This window comes from Paroedura picta, chromosome 4, assembly GCF_049243985.1.
Source record: "Paroedura picta isolate Pp20150507F chromosome 4, Ppicta_v3.0, whole genome shotgun sequence".
NCBI classification, from domain to species: Eukaryota; Metazoa; Chordata; class Lepidosauria; order Squamata; family Gekkonidae; genus Paroedura; species Paroedura picta.
The window spans coordinates 40,067,464-40,083,506 of NC_135372.1; the positions used below are offsets into that span (position 1 = coordinate 40,067,464).

General features: G+C 47.1%; 1 protein-coding gene across 4 annotated transcripts in view; it reads right to left on the reverse strand.

Moving 5' to 3' along the window:
• ZBTB37 (zinc finger and BTB domain containing 37) overlaps positions 1-16,043 on the reverse strand; it is a 32,457-nt gene that overhangs the window by 10,703 nt on the left and 5,711 nt on the right. For all 4 annotated transcript variants that reach the window (XM_077332538.1, XM_077332537.1, XM_077332535.1 and 1 more), the window contains exons 2-4: positions 12,425-13,375; positions 10,647-10,746; positions 4-7,569 (exon numbers count right to left, since the gene is read on the reverse strand). In XM_077332538.1, coding sequence (XP_077188653.1) covers positions 7,081-7,569; positions 10,647-10,746; positions 12,425-13,347 — 1,512 coding nt within the window. In that variant the 5' untranslated portion in view covers positions 13,348-13,375 and the 3' untranslated portion in view covers positions 4-7,080. The remainder of the gene's footprint in view (positions 1-3; positions 7,570-10,646; positions 10,747-12,424; positions 13,376-16,043) is intronic.

The following is a 16,043-nucleotide window of genomic DNA, read 5'->3' on the forward strand; positions in this document are numbered from 1 at the left end:
CACTACACCACGGTGGCGCTCTCAGGAGTGTCTTATACTCACCAGGTTATTTAGTCATGGCTCCCTTTCAGTCTAAGCCAACTGGGATGCTGGAAGGTTCTCTGCCCAACCTGGCTATCATGCCAAAGGTTCTAAAATTCATTTTACAAAGCACAGCTGGGCCTTTCCCTATTAGCAGACTGAGAAGCAGAGCTCGGAGCTAATATGGAACAGGTGCATCTTTAGCCCTCGTCCCTCTGGGCGTGGCGATCAAAAACTGTTTAGAACTGAAACCAAACCGTATCCATTTCCCCAAAGCAATGAACCTATCCTACTATCCATATTGTGATGCATCCACTATCAGTTCTCAAAGGGCAGAAAGCGGACAGAGAAACACATGCTTGGCTGACAGATCCACTCTGTATTCTCCAGCGTCTGTATGGATCTCATGTTCACCTCCCCCTTACCCACGATGACACACTAAAGCAGTGGTCCCCAACCTCCCCAACCGGTCAACTCTTGAGAATTTTACTGAGGCCTGGGGGGGGGGATGTAGTCTTTTGCTGAGGGATGTTGCTGCCGCCTGAGCCCCTGGATCCACTTGCTTTCCTGCCGGCGCCCCTGACTTCCCTCTGCCCACTGGGGGGTGCTGCCAGCAGCAGCTGCGCAGTGCCATGCCAAGGGGGAGCCCCAGCCATGGAAGCCACTGGAGAGTACCAAAGGTGAGCTGGCGGCAGAGTGGCAGGACAGCCCCCGAGGCAGTAGCCGGGGAGGAGGATGAGGAGGAGATCGGCCTGGTACCAAATGATCCACGGACTGGTCCCGGTCCCCAGACCGGGGGTTGAGGACCACTGCACTAAAGTATTCAGGTGAAAAACACAATGCCGACTTCTATCCGCAAGACAAACCACCAAAGCAGTGCTTTCCCAGGTTGGAAACTTCACTGAAGCAAAGCTGAATCCCAGCTGAAATAACCAAGACACCCTTATAAGACAGCAGTGTGAGCAAGTACGTCTATGCAACTCACAATCTATTCACCAGCTCAGGAAAGGAACTGCTAATCGCTAATTAAGCAAGCAAAGGGTGAGCAACATGACTGCTCTATGCCAGGGGTAATCAACCTGTGGTCCTCCAGATGTTCATGGGCTACAATTCCCATGAGCCCCCTGCCAGCAAACGCTGGCAGAGGCTCATGGGAATTGTAGTCCATGGACATCTGGAGGACCACAGGTTGACTACCCCTGCTCTATGCCACCCCATCCCCTCTTTAAACCAACTCAGGATTTCGTTTAAACAGCATCAAACTAATACAAGCCTTCTTGACCAACCGAGAATTCTTCATTATATTATTACTGCATATCTCATAGAAAAATGGGTGGCTTGTGCCAACCATAGAAGCAGCAAAACAGGCTCACCTATAGACTAGGAATGAGTTTTGACATTCCTGGGAAACTCCTGAGGTATGCAGAAAAAACGACATTAAAGGGGAGTGTGTGTGTGGGGAGGGGAATGGGCTGTTGAGAACTGAGCATGCTCCAGGAGGTAAAGAATGTTGGAAGACCCAGGGGAAGGGGTAGGTGGGAAGCCGAGGGAGGGAACTGCTCAAAACTCCCGAGAACCCTAGAAGGGGAGCTTTGTGGGAGGAAGTAGGAAATCTCAAAACAGCTCCATCTCCTTCAATGCAGGCCTCCAGCTTATTTTACAAAAGCTTTGTCCCACAGTAATAATTTTAAGTGTTAAAAGTTCCAACAAGCATTAGTATTCCGGGCAGCTTCACTATACTTTCCACAAAGGGATACAATTGACCCTAACTTTGTTACTGAGGAGTGACTTGGAAGAATTTTACACTGGAGATTAAACGAGGCCGTCATCGTGCTATATAGGCTCATTATTATAAATTAGGGTGTACAGAGAAGGGAGGAAATTAATCTAAGTTCTCTGAATTCACTGGAGCATTAAGCAAAAGAGGCTTTCTGAGAACAGAGAGAAAGCACACCCAAGTATAAACCCACCACCACCTGGCAGACAAAACACTGTAGAAAACGCATCCAGATGTTCCAAGGTAGCAAAGTACATGATTGAAAGGTGCAGGACAATTGAAACGTATTTCTACTACAAGTACCTGAATGTCAGGTGTGCATACTTGGAAACTGCCAGCGCCCTCAGTTTTGTTTGGCCTGATCGGACCCTTACTTTTGTAGTCACAAGTTCACATGACCCTTTCCTGAAGCAGCAACAATATGGTTCAGAGCTAGGTTTGTTTCACTCAAACAGGGTTGGGTCCAGTCAGCTTTTCTGCTGGTGGAAAAGGGAAGAGAAGGTTCCTGCATCTGCCAAACGGGCTATGATGAGGATCGCGGTACCTTCATAGACAAAAGCAGCAAAGTGAACTGGGTGGGGGCTGGAACGAGGAGGGAACTTGGGCGACCGAGCAAGAAAAGGTAGCTGGATCCAACCCCTTGCTTTTGGCAAGTTGTATGCATGTGCAGTGGACTCGGGGGAGACCACTGAAAGGCTTCACATTCTGAAGGTTATTTTTCGCAAGCTGAGGACTGTGAAATACACTTCTGGTCCAAGAGAAGCTGCCTTCTTTGCCCTTCGCTGAGCACCAGAAAAAAGATGCTGGACCGATCCAGCTAGAGTTAGTTGCATCTATGTCTCACTGAAAGCAATGAGATTTGAGTTAGTTGAGATTATTTAAAAGAGGTAATTAAGATACGCAAGAGCTTTGCTTCCCCTCCTCTTCGAATCACAGTTTGGCAAGGATGAAAAAGCTGTTCACTGAAACTGAGAAAACCTAGCTGCTGGCACATCTGCACTGCAGATCCCAAGCAGGAACCAAGCCCACCGGAACTGCTCCATGCCTGGCATCACAGTATAGAAGAAGAGTTGGGTTTTTATACCCCATTTCTCACTGCATGAAGGAGTCTCAAAGCGGCCTTCCTTTCCTCTCCCCGCAACAGACACCCTGTGAGGTAGGTGAGGCTGAGAGAGCTCTGACAGAACTCCTATGAGAACAGCTCTAACAGGACTGTGACTGGCCCACGGTCACCCAGCTGGCCGCATGTGAAGCAGCGGTGAATTGAACCTGGCTTGCCAGATTAGAAGCCGCCTCTCTTAACCACTACAGCACGCTGGGTCCCGACGGCACTGTGTCTGAACTAGGGTAGTGCGACCAACAGCCAAGGTTGCTGCTGTCGTCAAGGAGAAGGTTATAGTACAAAACACAAAAAGAAGTCCATACAAAGAAGCTGCCAGTAAGCGTTGGCACGGGGCTTTGCCGTTCCCCATTCTAAGGCCCGCCTACTTTGGCCACTTCCTTTCAGAAGAATTGCTAACGCAGATGGCAGTGAACAATGTTAGGCATTGCTATGCAAAATGTTACGAGGCTGAGTCCGGTGTCTGAAATGGCTGGTAGGATCAGCCTTGTTAAATGAGTGTTGTTACTTGTCAAGCCGCCAAGATAGACTTGTGCCTGACACTTGTGACCTAAAAGGGGAGAAAAATCACCTTTGGAATAAAGGAGTTTACCTGGGTTTCCGGGTTTCAGCCGATTTTTCAGGGTTTCTAAGGGAAAGGAGCAAAACCTCCAGAAGACAGAAGTGAAGGTTGGCAGGGGTGGAGATTTCACTCCTTTAGGTACCGATAGTCACGTTCAACAAGCTTACTGCCCACCTCTGCTTCTAGTAGGCTTTGCCCCTAATCTGCTAGGCAAAACCTCTGAACTCTGGGGCTCTGTTCCTTGCTTCATAAGGCCTGATTTTCAAGAGGCATCCCTCTCTTGATTTAAGGGCATGAAGAGCACCCTTATCACAGGTAACACACAAGGCTGGCAAAAAAAATAATAAACAACCCATTTCCTCCCCCAGAAACCTTATAATTTGCAAATGGAATTCTACAAATCAGAGTGATCTGCACATATATATTCAATAAAGGCAAACATTTTAAATTTAGAAGCATAATTTGAATGTTGCCCTGCCCCCTCTTTCCAGGGGATTTTCATTGCTTTTTCTTCTTATTTATTTTATCGCAATTCAGGAAAAGAAAAAGGTGGAGACAGAAAATATAGGATAAAACATGTACGGACGCAGAAAATCCACTCTGCGGAGTGAAAGGCCACTCCTTTAGTACCGAGATTTTCCAAAGTAGTAGAAAGACCTACATCTCTCTAAAGATCCTAAGATATTAGCAGAAACTAGCCTCACACCTCTGGGAACTTTGCCCACTGCAGGGGCTACAAATATGCTCTTTGAACAAAAGGTCACAGTCTCAAGAGTGTACAGCAAATACTAACTATTGCCAAGGGGGCATCCCACAGCGAGATCTAAATCTGAGTTCCTTGTACATGCAATGTACAGAAACCCCCCCAAATTATTAATGATCTTCCGGTCCCATTAATTAACAGTGATTTTTTTTTTAAGTTACCAGCTGCAAACCTCAATTCAAAAATGAGATCTGGGCAAGAACATTGGCTCCTTCGCATGCAATTAGAAATGACGACGTCTTTACAGTGGCAATTAAAGACGCCTTTTTCACAAGCTTATCTGTCTTTTAAAATCAAGCCCTTGGGAAGATGAAAAAAGAAGGTTCATGTTTCTGGTCAGGCTCTTTGAGGAGGAGCCCACCGGCTACCAAACCATGGTCAGCATGACACATGGGCTGTTCCTTTGTTCACAGTATTAGGACAGGGGGAAGTCCTAACTGCGGCCCTCCAGATGTGCATGGACTACAGTTCCCATGAGCGAACGCTGGCAGGGGCTCATGGGAGTTGTAGTCCAGGGACATCTGGAGGGCCGCAGTTTGACTACCCCTGATTAGGACAGTAAGGACAAGAAATTCACTGCTCCACAAAGAGCATCTTCAATATTTCACTTCAGCTCTGTGCCACCTAAACGTGGATGGATTCTGATGCATTCTACCTAAAGAGAAAACTCTTTTTGTTTAGCCATTACAACAATATCACCAACTCAGCAGAGAAACATTCCCATTATAACTATATATAACATATATGTATAGATAAATAAACGTAAGCCTTACAGTTTTGGTAATATTTTCTTTTAACTTCTATTTTTAAATGATTAAAATCTTTTTTTCCCTTCTCCTTTTAAAGTAACTACAAATATTTTTCCAATGTTCTTTAGCGTAAAATTTCTCTCTTCTTTTTTTTTGGTAAATTTGAAAGCTATGACTAAAGCAGCATATATATATTTGAATCTCCATTTGCCCCTTCCCGCCACTTCAATCTTAGTGAGAATTTGTGGGAGAAGGGGAATGTCTCTTCTAATTCTTTAAGAGGCTACGAGCCGACTTATTTTTGGCGGTTCTTTTCCTACAAAGAGACATTGCCTGGCTGCTGCGTTCTGCCTTGAAGAATGGCGTGGAGTGGACGGACGGTAAAAAAAGGAAAAGGAAATGAAAAACAGAAAAATCAAAGAATTCTCCGCGTTTGTTTGTTCTCCCAGCCAAATAGGCAGGAAAATGTCCTCAATTTTTACAAGCAACCATGCTTGTGGCCCGTTATCGCTACAACAAAACAGCACAAGACTGTCTCATCAAGGCCGGCTAGATCCCCCCACCCCACCCCAGTTGCCAAATGTTTTCATCCTCTTTCTATTTTCCCCACAGGCTTCTATTTCAAGCCCACCTCATCAGCACTATATCGATTACTGGCTGCAAAACCCGAAAGTCTTTTTCCTCTTTTGCACGTCGATGCGACTCAACACCAGAGCTCAAAGCAGAACTGGGGGGAAAAAAACTGCTGGGCGTATTTTTTGCACAAGGCTTTTCACTGCATTGTCAAGGGATCAGCTCTTCCGCACCTGCTATCCGTTTCACGTAAGCAACTTTCCAGGAAACAATACGGGCTCTCTCTATTGCTGGGTTAGACAGAGCCACCCTTCTCTTCACCAGCAATCTTCAACAATGTAAAATACTGCACTGGCGCAAGGAAAAACGATCCTCGCTTGTAGGAAATTTTTGACCCTCCTGAATAATAATTATTATTAATAAAGGAGAACCCCCCCCTTTTTTTTTGCATTTTTTTGCATACAAAAATACCAAATAAGTAGATGCTTAACAAACCATCATCCCCACCCCTCCCCTCAGGAACTAACTATTTTGATATACAAATATTGCTGTGATATTAGATCAAGTGCAACGGAGGCAAGCAACGCGCTTCGGGGCAAGCCGCGGTCTCGGCGACTCATCTCGGCCGGAAAACCTGATCCTCCTTTCCTCGGCCACGGCGCTGTGCGGAGGCCGACCGGGGGATTCCAAAGTGTTCTATGCTATCCCGCGTTCAGCAAACTGGAAACGTCAGCCACCAAAACATGGCCGCGAGGTTCGCAGCTGCCGCACCCTCACTTTTCAGTAGCTTAGTTATTTAAATATGGTATCACCTCTAAAATACTGCTCAAAAAAAAAAAAGGTTTGCCTGCCTCGTAATAAAATAGGCAAGCCAGATCCTCAGATCTTGAAAGGGCAAGCAAAAATTAAAAGGCCCTTAGATAACGTGTTAAATTTCCAAAAGGGGGGGGGGGAACAAGACACCTCAAAATAAAATGAGATAAAGCACACAGGCAAGGTAGTTTCTACCAGGAGAAAGAATAACCTGGGAGACTGAGGGGGGCGGGGCTTAGAAAGGGAGAATGAGCCAGTTCTTGCCCCCGTGGCTCTTATGGTGATGCAATGATTCGGATGAATGCAGGTCTGAGGATCTGCATGCTTTGCAACTTTGCAACTCTGCAGCCCACGGGACTATATGGCCAGAGGAGCTGTTGCCAAGAAATAAAAAGAGATGTTCTTCCTGGATCACTACTGAATATATATATGTGTGTATATATATTAAAAAGCCCCCCCAAAAGCTGTCAATCCCTGAATCAGAGGTTGGTTTGACCCAGTTCCCCCCCCCCAAAGATAAGAAAAGGGGGGAAGGTAAGGTTTTAGCACTTTGTTATCCTATCTCTTCTATTTTGGCAACATCTCGGGAGCTTCTTTGTCCGGCGGTGACCTTACGCCAAGCAGACTGCCACCTTGCCATCTCCACGTGGTCTGCTCACAAGCTAAGAGAGGGTTCCCCCCTCATCCACCCGGTATGCCGCCTCAGTCTGGCCCAGTGGTGGACACAGATCCCTGGGCTGTCTCCCCCACAACGCCACCTTCCTCCTGAAGCGGGGACTCTTCCTCGGTCTGCCCACGGGAGGTGACCGTGGTCTCTGGGGAGATGCTGTGCGGCCCCTCCAGAGGCATGCAGCCCGGGTGGTTCTTACGAAAGTGCTGGTTGAGGATGGCCTGGAAGGGGAAGCTCTTCCCGCAGACGTGACAGTGAAAGGGCTTGTTGCCCGTGTGTTTGCGGATGTGGTACTCCAGCTGATCTTTGCGGGTATACTTTTTGCCGCACATCCGGCAGACGAAGGGTGTGATGCCCATGTGGAGGCGCATGTGCCGGTCCAGGCTGCCCTTCTGGTTGAACGACTTGGCGCAGTAGATGCAGGTGAGGCGCGGGTTGTAGCGAAACCACCGTTCGGAGACTTCTTGTTCGCGGAGGTATTCGACGTAGCCGCTCACTCCGACTATGGCAGATTCTTCCACCTGGAACAAAAGCATTACAGAGGATGAGTTCAGCCCCCTGGAGCTGATGATTCCAGTCCCCAGGGAGAATTCTAAGTTATCGGAGATGGAAAGATGAGCGCTAGGGTGGGGAGATCCAGCTTCGATCCACACTTTGGGGGGCAAAGTAGGCTGTGGGAACGTGGCTTCTAGCAAGAGGCAGGCAGATAAGGGGAGATTAATCCTTTCCCTCTTCTGCAATCTGTCACTCTTGGCAGGTTTCTCTGTATCCTGGCTCACTTCTAGGTGCTGGGGGGAAAGTAGCTGTTGCAACAGGAAGTGAGCAAGGAAAGGAGTGTGTTGGGTGCCAGTTCCCTTCACCCACCACATGCTCACGATGTAGAAAGAGAAGAGTTGGTTCTTATATGCCGCTTTTCCTTACCCGGAGGAGGCTCAAAGTGGCTTACAGTCTCCTTCCCTTTCCTCTCCCCTCAACAGACACCATGTGGGGTGCGTGAGGCTGAGAGAGCGTTGATATCAGAACAGTTTTATCAGTGCCGTGGCGAGCCCAAGGTCACCCAGCTGGTTGCATGTGGGGGAGTGCAGAATCGAACCCAGCTCGCCAGATTAGAAGTCCGCACTCCTAACCACTACACCAAACTGTACAAATCTGAAGGGAACCTTCTGAAGACCAGTGTTAGGATGCAAGTTCATGAGAGGGCCTTGGCCTCTATGCCCTGCTGATGGACTTCCAGAGTAACTGGCTGGCTACTGAGTGATGTGGGATGCCAAATTTAATGGACTGCTGATCCTTCAGGGTACTTCTCATTAGGGTTGTGCGCTTTGGCCGTTCGAGCCCGAAGCGGCCAACATTGAAGCATGGCGGGGAAGGGTGGTGCCGGCGCGCCAGTCGGCACACACACACAGGCACAGAGCTCTGTCTCACCGCAAAACTAAAAAAAAATCCGATTATCTAATTAATCTAATTCAAATAATCTGTCAGTAGGTCCAGAATAAAGAGAAAGAATGATTTCTTTATGTAACTCTTAATATGCTTAAGGAATTTGCACAGCAGTCAATGAAACAAAAAATCATAGGCCTGTCAATGCCATTGAAAGCTGAAACTGGGACCTCCAGTGTTCAGAGGCAGAATGCTTCTCATTGACATTTGCTGGGGGACAAGGAACAGGAGAAGGCTCCATTACGCTTTGCCCGTAAGATTCCCAGGATTTCTGGCTAGCTTCTGTCACAGGCAGAATGTTTGCATTTATTTATTGAAACAGTCATACCCAGCCTTTCCTGTAGTTCAAGGTAGTCTTTCCTTATGGGAAGGAAGAAGAAGAAGAGGAGGAAATGGAAGAAGAGGAAAAACTGTTTTTTTATACCCTACTTTTCAGTACCTGAAGGAGTCCCTAAGCAGCTTACAAATCCTTCCTCTTGCCACAACAGACACCCTGTGAGATAGGTGAGGCTGAGACAGCTCTGCAAGAACAGTCCTAAGATAACTATGACTAGCCCAAGGTCACTCAGCTGACTGCATGTGAAGGAAGAGCGGGGAATCAAACTTGGCTTTCCAGATTAGATGCCGCTGCTCTTTAACCACTATGCCACGCTGGCTACTGTGATTTTCACCAGACCTGTAGGAGAGCTCCCATTTATTTGCACAGGAGACTATTTGGGAGCCTTGAACAATCAACAGTATAATTCTTCTGGTCACACTCTGATGAAATTGGTTTAAACCAGAGATCTCCCAGGAGCCTTCACTCATATCTGCAGGCTCAAGCGACAGCATACCAGAGCAAGGAAGAACAACATCAGCTCACAGAATAAACCATGTTGAATATCATGATTTAGCTTTACTTTGTATACTTGATCCTGGTATAAACGTTTTGGCTACGCAAAGTAATATAACCTCAAGGATGTGTTATGACTACAAAAGATGAATGTTCTTCAACTGGCCTCTTTTCAGCACTGTGCTTTTCACACCACACCGAATGTGGAAGTGAGAGTCTGCTTGTGACATGTAAGATCTGAGTAGCTGCTGGGTTCTCAAACAGGCTCACTGTCTAGACCAAAAATTTAAATGGCTTTTAAAAGGGACTGGAAAAAAATAACTGCAGCTACCTTTTCTGAAATTACGGTGTCCATTTACAGAAGCAAACTGGCTAAAATGTAGCAAAAAGTCACCTTCAACAGGACAGGTCCAACCAGCATTTGTAGCCTAGGGCTTCGTGGCTAAAGCCTCTCTGGCAAAACATCAAGGAACAACAGCCTCTCCAGGAAAACGATCCTTCTGTGTCACGGGCCTTTGTAGAGGAAGGCCCATCCTCACATGCAGATCGCCTTGCTCCATGCCTGGAGCGACAGCCTGCAGAGATAGGCACTCGAGGACGGGCCCTTTTAAATGCGTCCCAGCTCCAATTCTGTCCCCGTACCTGCCTAGACACCACCATTGAAGAAACCAAACCATGTCATCAAAGCCTTGTTCATTTGTCTGTTTTCTGCTTATGTTTAACAATAACAACCTACAATTCATCTTCCTTCTCAAAGAGGTGGCCACGTTAGTCTGCTGCAATGAAAACAAGCAGGAGCCGAGCAGCACCTTATAGAACAAGATGTGATGCCCTGTGAAAGCATCCGTGGGCTGAAGGGCTTGGCATCTGAGAAGTGGACCCAAGTCCACAAAAGCCTAGGCTTGCTAACAAGGTGTAAAAACCTTGTTCGTTTTCAAGACTCCACGAGACTCCTGTTTATCACAGTTAGAATCATAGAATTGGAAGGACCCATACAGGCCATCTAGTCCAACCCCCTGCTCAACGCAGGATCAGCCCTAAGCATCATAAAAGCATCCAAAAAAAGTGTTTATCCAACCTTTGCTTGAAGACTGCCAGTTCTTTGGCTCTCTAATGTTATCTTGTATCGCTAAACTTTACTGCTAAGCTTTTTAAAATCCTTGGTCCTCCCATCTTATGTTTGCTTGTTCATTTTATCTATTTCTTTGGGCTTCTAGTCTCCCCTGTCTTAGCAGTGTTATGGACTGTCGGGCAGGCCTTTTGTGTGCCCCCCTCTCCCCATTGCGTATCAAAACGTCTGAGAAAAATGAAGTCAGGAACACTCACCTGGGAATTAGGTTGCTTGGGTTCATCTAGTCGCCATGGAGACTCGCTTTTTGACCTGTACCGCTCATTTACAGTCACCACACTACCAGAAGGGCTAAATCTAAAGAAAACAGAGATTCGTGGCTAGTTATATGCTTTACAATTAAAATGAGAAGAGAAACAATGCAACTGCCTCCCTGTGACTTGCCGATGATAGACCGAGTGGGACAGAACATGGAACGGATTATGTATTTTTAAAAAGCAAAATGTTTCTAGGGTGCAAATAATAAACGTAAACTAGCATAAAACTGAAAACTCTGCAGTAGACCAAGTTGATCTATGAAGCAGTTCAGTTTCTTGGGATAAGGAAATGAGTTAGGAAGAAAACAGAGGATAAGGTGCCTCGAAGCAATCCAGCCAAGCAAAAGGCGCCGAATCCTGAGAAACTCTTGTAGAGAAATTAATGTAGGATAGAACGGCAGGTGGTGCTAACGCGCATGCGCAGAGTAGCCACGCATGCACGTTTTCGCCAGCAGGGGCGGTAACTCGCATGCGCAGCAGCTCCACGCATGTGCGTTTGCATCTGCTGGCGTGCCGGAGGCCACGCCTGCCTCTCCCCCCCTCACAGCAAGAAGCTAGCTGAGCCACAAGCGAAGCGGCTGCTTTGGCAGGGCCTGGCGAGCTTCTTGCTGCGGGGGGAGAGGCAGGCGCGGCTGCCAGTGGCCTGGTACCAGGTTGCGAACCGGGGGTTGACGACCCCTGCTCTAAGGGATTTCAGGATCAAAAGGCAACTTAACAAACACAAAAAGATACACTGGAATAAACTGCTGGTTTACACCAAACACAGGCAAGATGAATAACTGCTAGTACAGGAGTGGCCAGTAAGTGTGGTTAATGTGTCAGACTAGGTTCTGAGAATCCCAAATTCAAATCACAGAATCATTGAGTTGGGAGGGGGACATACAGGCCCCTGCTCAGTGCAGGATCTGCCTAAATCCCCACTCTGCCATGGAATCCTGCCAGGTGACCTTGAGACACTCACACATTCACAGCTTAAATTACCTCACAGAGTTGTTGTGAGGATGAAATGGAGGAGGGAAGAATACTGAATACCACTTGGGTTGTCCACTGGGGAGAAAAGTAGGGCATGAACGAAGTAAATAAATAAAAGTGTAACAAAACACATACTGAAAAGTCTCAGGTTCTTACCGTAAAAACAGTTTCTAAGAAAAAAGGATAGTGTTGTTGTTGTTAGGTGCGAAGTCGTGTCCGACCCATTGCGACCCCAGGGACAATGATCCTCCAGGCCTTCCTGTCTTATACCATTTCCCAGAGTCCATTTAAATGTGCACCAAAAAGGCTAATGATCTTACCCCAAATGGCCAACCTGTGGTTCTCCAGATGTCCATGGACTACAATTACCATGAGCCCCTGCCATGGTAACCATAGTCCATGGACATTTGGAGAGTGACAGTCTGGCCACCTGTATTCTATAGCAACTGTGTTTTCAAAAACCAACCCCTTTGTTGCCACATGGATCTGGCCAGATCTGTTTCTGATTGTCAACAGTACCTACTGAGGAGTCCCACATCTGAACTTCCACGACCCCTCCTCCTTACACGAGGGATGGAATCCCACCGCTATACTCTGATTACCAAGATAAATTTCTGGTATCTTCTGCTATCAAACACCCTCCCCATCAGCCTCATTGTTCCTTTTGTCGAGCCTTACCCTCCCCCATACTTTTCTAGGGTCACCCACTCTGGGAGGGAAATCAGCATAAACTGGAGGAAACTCACCTCTCAATCTCAGTGCTGGTTGGCCTGGCCACTTTTGCTCCCGATGACCCCAGGGTGTAACTTTCCTGTCCCACTGACCCATGGCCTGTGGTATCAATCACCATGGCAGTGACCTCTTCAGCGCTGCTCCCGTCTTCTCCAGACGGCTGGTTCTCGGCCCCCAGCCATTCTTCCAGGTTTTCCGTTTTGATCCGTACAGCTCCAAGCACCTTGACGTCGTCGTCGCCCTGCCCACCGTGATCGGCCATTCCCGTTTCCACGTACCATTGTCCTGCCCTGTTAATCCTCAGTATGGGTTCCCTGCTCTCCACGTCCGAACTCTGCTCTATTATCTGAGGGCTCGTAGACTCCTCAGGAGGACTCAGTTCCCGAATGTCCAGCACTGTGCTGACCTGGCCCATCCGGCTCCCTTTTGGAGTACTGTGGTGGGGACTGAGAGAGCGGTTCAGGGAGGGGGAAGCCCGGTGAGATTCCGGAGGCCTTTCCTGGTGCTTTGCTCTGGTTTGGCTCAGTTCTGCTTCGACCTCAGCCACGTTGATTTTGAAATGAATGCCCTCCAAGATCTGTGTGCACTTGTCGATAATGTGTTGCATCTGCAGGAAGCTGGCGGCAGTCAGATAGCTTATGATGTCAGCTAGCTGGAGGCATATTCGCCCGGTGTAGCAAAAAGAGAGGAGCTGTTCAAACACGGTGGGGTTCTTGATGACGGAGATGGAGACCGTGCTCATCTCGTTAAGCGACATGTGGTCTCGGAAATAAGGCGAGCTAGCGGCCAGCACTACCTTGTGGGCCCGGAAGGCCTGGCCCTGCACGTTGACCACGATGTCGCACAGTCGGCCCTGCATGCGCAGCTGGTTGAGGTGGCTCAGGACAGAGTTGCTGAAGTCGGGAATCTCCAGCTGGATGTTCCCACTTTTCTCCATGACGGCCCCAGTGGCAGGCGGAGCTACCCTAATGAAGAAAAATGGCACCATATTATTTACTGTTATTTATCATATGGCATTTGCATTATGCCGAGATCCTAAGACTGTCTGGGCTGCCAAGCAAAAGATGTTTGGAGGTGCAATAAAATCAGAGTCCAGTAGCACCTTTAAGAGCAGCAAAGATTTATTCAGAGCGTCAGCTTTCGAGTGTGAGCACTCTTCGTCAGACTCCTTGCACTGAATAGTCTTTGTTGCTCTTAAAGTGCTACTGGACTCTGATTTTATTGTGCTACTTCGGACCAACATGGCTACTCTTTTGAATCTATGTTTGGAGGTGGTTTGCCATCACCTGTTCACACGTCATGGCCCTGGTATTCTCTGGAGATTGCCCTTGCAAGTGCTAGTCAGGGCTGACCCTGCTTAGCTTCTGAGATCTGACAAGATTGGACTTGCCTGGGCTATTCAGGATGAGTAATGCCAACACGGCTATCCATTTGAATCTATCCTTATGGAAGGCACCACATCTAGCCGCTTGGAATGGAACTCCATCAACCTTACAAAGAAACTTGCACAGGTACAGACTGACAAAATTAATTTTTGCTATATATTCCCTGTCATGTAAGGCAGGGGTAGTCAACCTGTGGTCCTCCAGATGTCCATGGACTACAATACCCATGAGCCCCTGCCAGCAAATGCTGTGGACATCTGGAGGACCATGGGTTGACTACCCCTGATGTAAGGAGTTCATAGTCTGAGGAACAGTGCTTGCACTTGAAAGCTCATGCTCTGAATAGATCTTTGTTGGTCTTAAAGGTGCTACTGGACTCTGATTTTATTGTGCCACCACAGACTGTGTTAGAAAAGAGTCTCCCTCTGTGGCTGGCTTCCCATATTACGTGAAGAAAACAATAGGGCCTGAAAACACATGGCAAATTTACATGTTTTTTTTCAGATATGAGTATGACTCAAAGGGCATTGAGTTCTTCAAAGGCACATAACAAGCGACCCTTAGAAGCCCTGTTGCTCAGAATCAGTTGCACAACACTCCATGGGGCAAAACATCCCTCTTTAAAGCAAGAATAGTAGCTAAATACTAAGCCTGGATGCACAAAAGCCCCCCCTGCCAAAAACCCTGGTCGTTTAAGAGTATATAAAGTCTGAATTTATTCAAATGGTTGAAAACATAATTAAACAACAAAATTAAACGGCTATTAGAAAAACTTTTTAGCATAGAAAAACCTGTTCTTGAAGAGCCTAATCCCCTTCTAACGAGTTCCATGGTACAGATCCTACACACACAGACCTTCTAACCCCCTGTGGAAGACTATTCTGCAGCACCGCAGTAGCTACTTAAAAGCACCCACAAGTAGATAACAGAAGAACAGACCCTTCCATGAATCAGAACAACTAAAAGACCCTGCTGTGCCAAGCAAAGCTGCCATCATGTGGCCCCTCTCCCTGGGCTACATGTCTGCTTCTTCCAGGGACCCTTACTATGGTTTTCTGGTGGCTGGTAGCCACCCTCCCCTCCTATCTTTGGTTCCCAAATTGTTCTAATGTAGTGTTATCTATATCTGCATGTCTGTTTTGTCTGAAGGCCAAATGGCTGTACCAGCTCATTGGCACCAGAGGGGTCAATTCTCTGCTCTGGATTTGCTTTGAAGATAAGGAGTTGTGTTCTGTAGGAAAGTGTTTTGGTATGCAAACGTTATATTAATAGAGCTTACACAAATCCAACACTTGCAGAAGTAAAAACAACAACTGAGGGTTGAGGGGGTAATGATTAAAATTGTGCACTCTCTACACTCGGTTACAGCTGCTGAGACAACTCAGGGACACCTAGCCCCAAGACTTGAAAGGTTTCCTTTAAAATATGAGTTTTAAATTGTCAAGAACTGATTAAACATGAACAAATGGGTAGGTTTTAAACAGCCCAGAACTTGTTTGATTTGAAGATTAGGTGGTGACCAGGATTGAGGGTAGGGTTGCTGATTCTGGGTTGGAAAAAACCTGGAGATTTTGGGGACAGAGCAGGGCTTGAGAAGATGAGGGATTTCAATGGTGCATAATACAGTACAGTCCACCTTCTAAGCAGCCATTTTCTCTGGGGGAACTGATCTCTGTTGCCTAGAAGTGAGCTGTAATTCTAGGGGATTCCACAGGTCCAACCTGGAAGTTGGCATCCCTAGCTGACGAGTTTATTTCTATAACAGGTTTCTTTAGACAAATCATGTGCAGCTCGACTTAGGCTACACTAGGTTCCTAGGACTGAATCCAAAGGCCAACCAATGCAGGGGTTTAATTTCCAAGTTTCACAGCAGAGCAGTTCTATTTGCTAATTCACCCCTCCTTTAACCACCACCTGTTCTTCAACTCTTTTGTAAGAGCTCTCACGCACTGGTTTTCTTAGCTAGCCCTCAATTCCTATGAGTGGCTACAAGAAGAGAGAGGAAGGTCTGTCATTCTTATTTATTTTATTGATTTTTATTTATTTATTACATTTCTGTACTGTCCTCCCTTGTGGCTCAGGGCAGTTTACAACATGGCCTGCAGTGAGCAACTCCCAGGTCTGAGAGCCAGACAGCACCAAAGATGAAATCACAGCAACAAAGCCTCTGAAAAAAGGTAAGGAGGAAGTGAGTTGAGCAACTGCACGTTGGCCAACAGGGTGAGGAAACCACTGTACACAGCTGCCA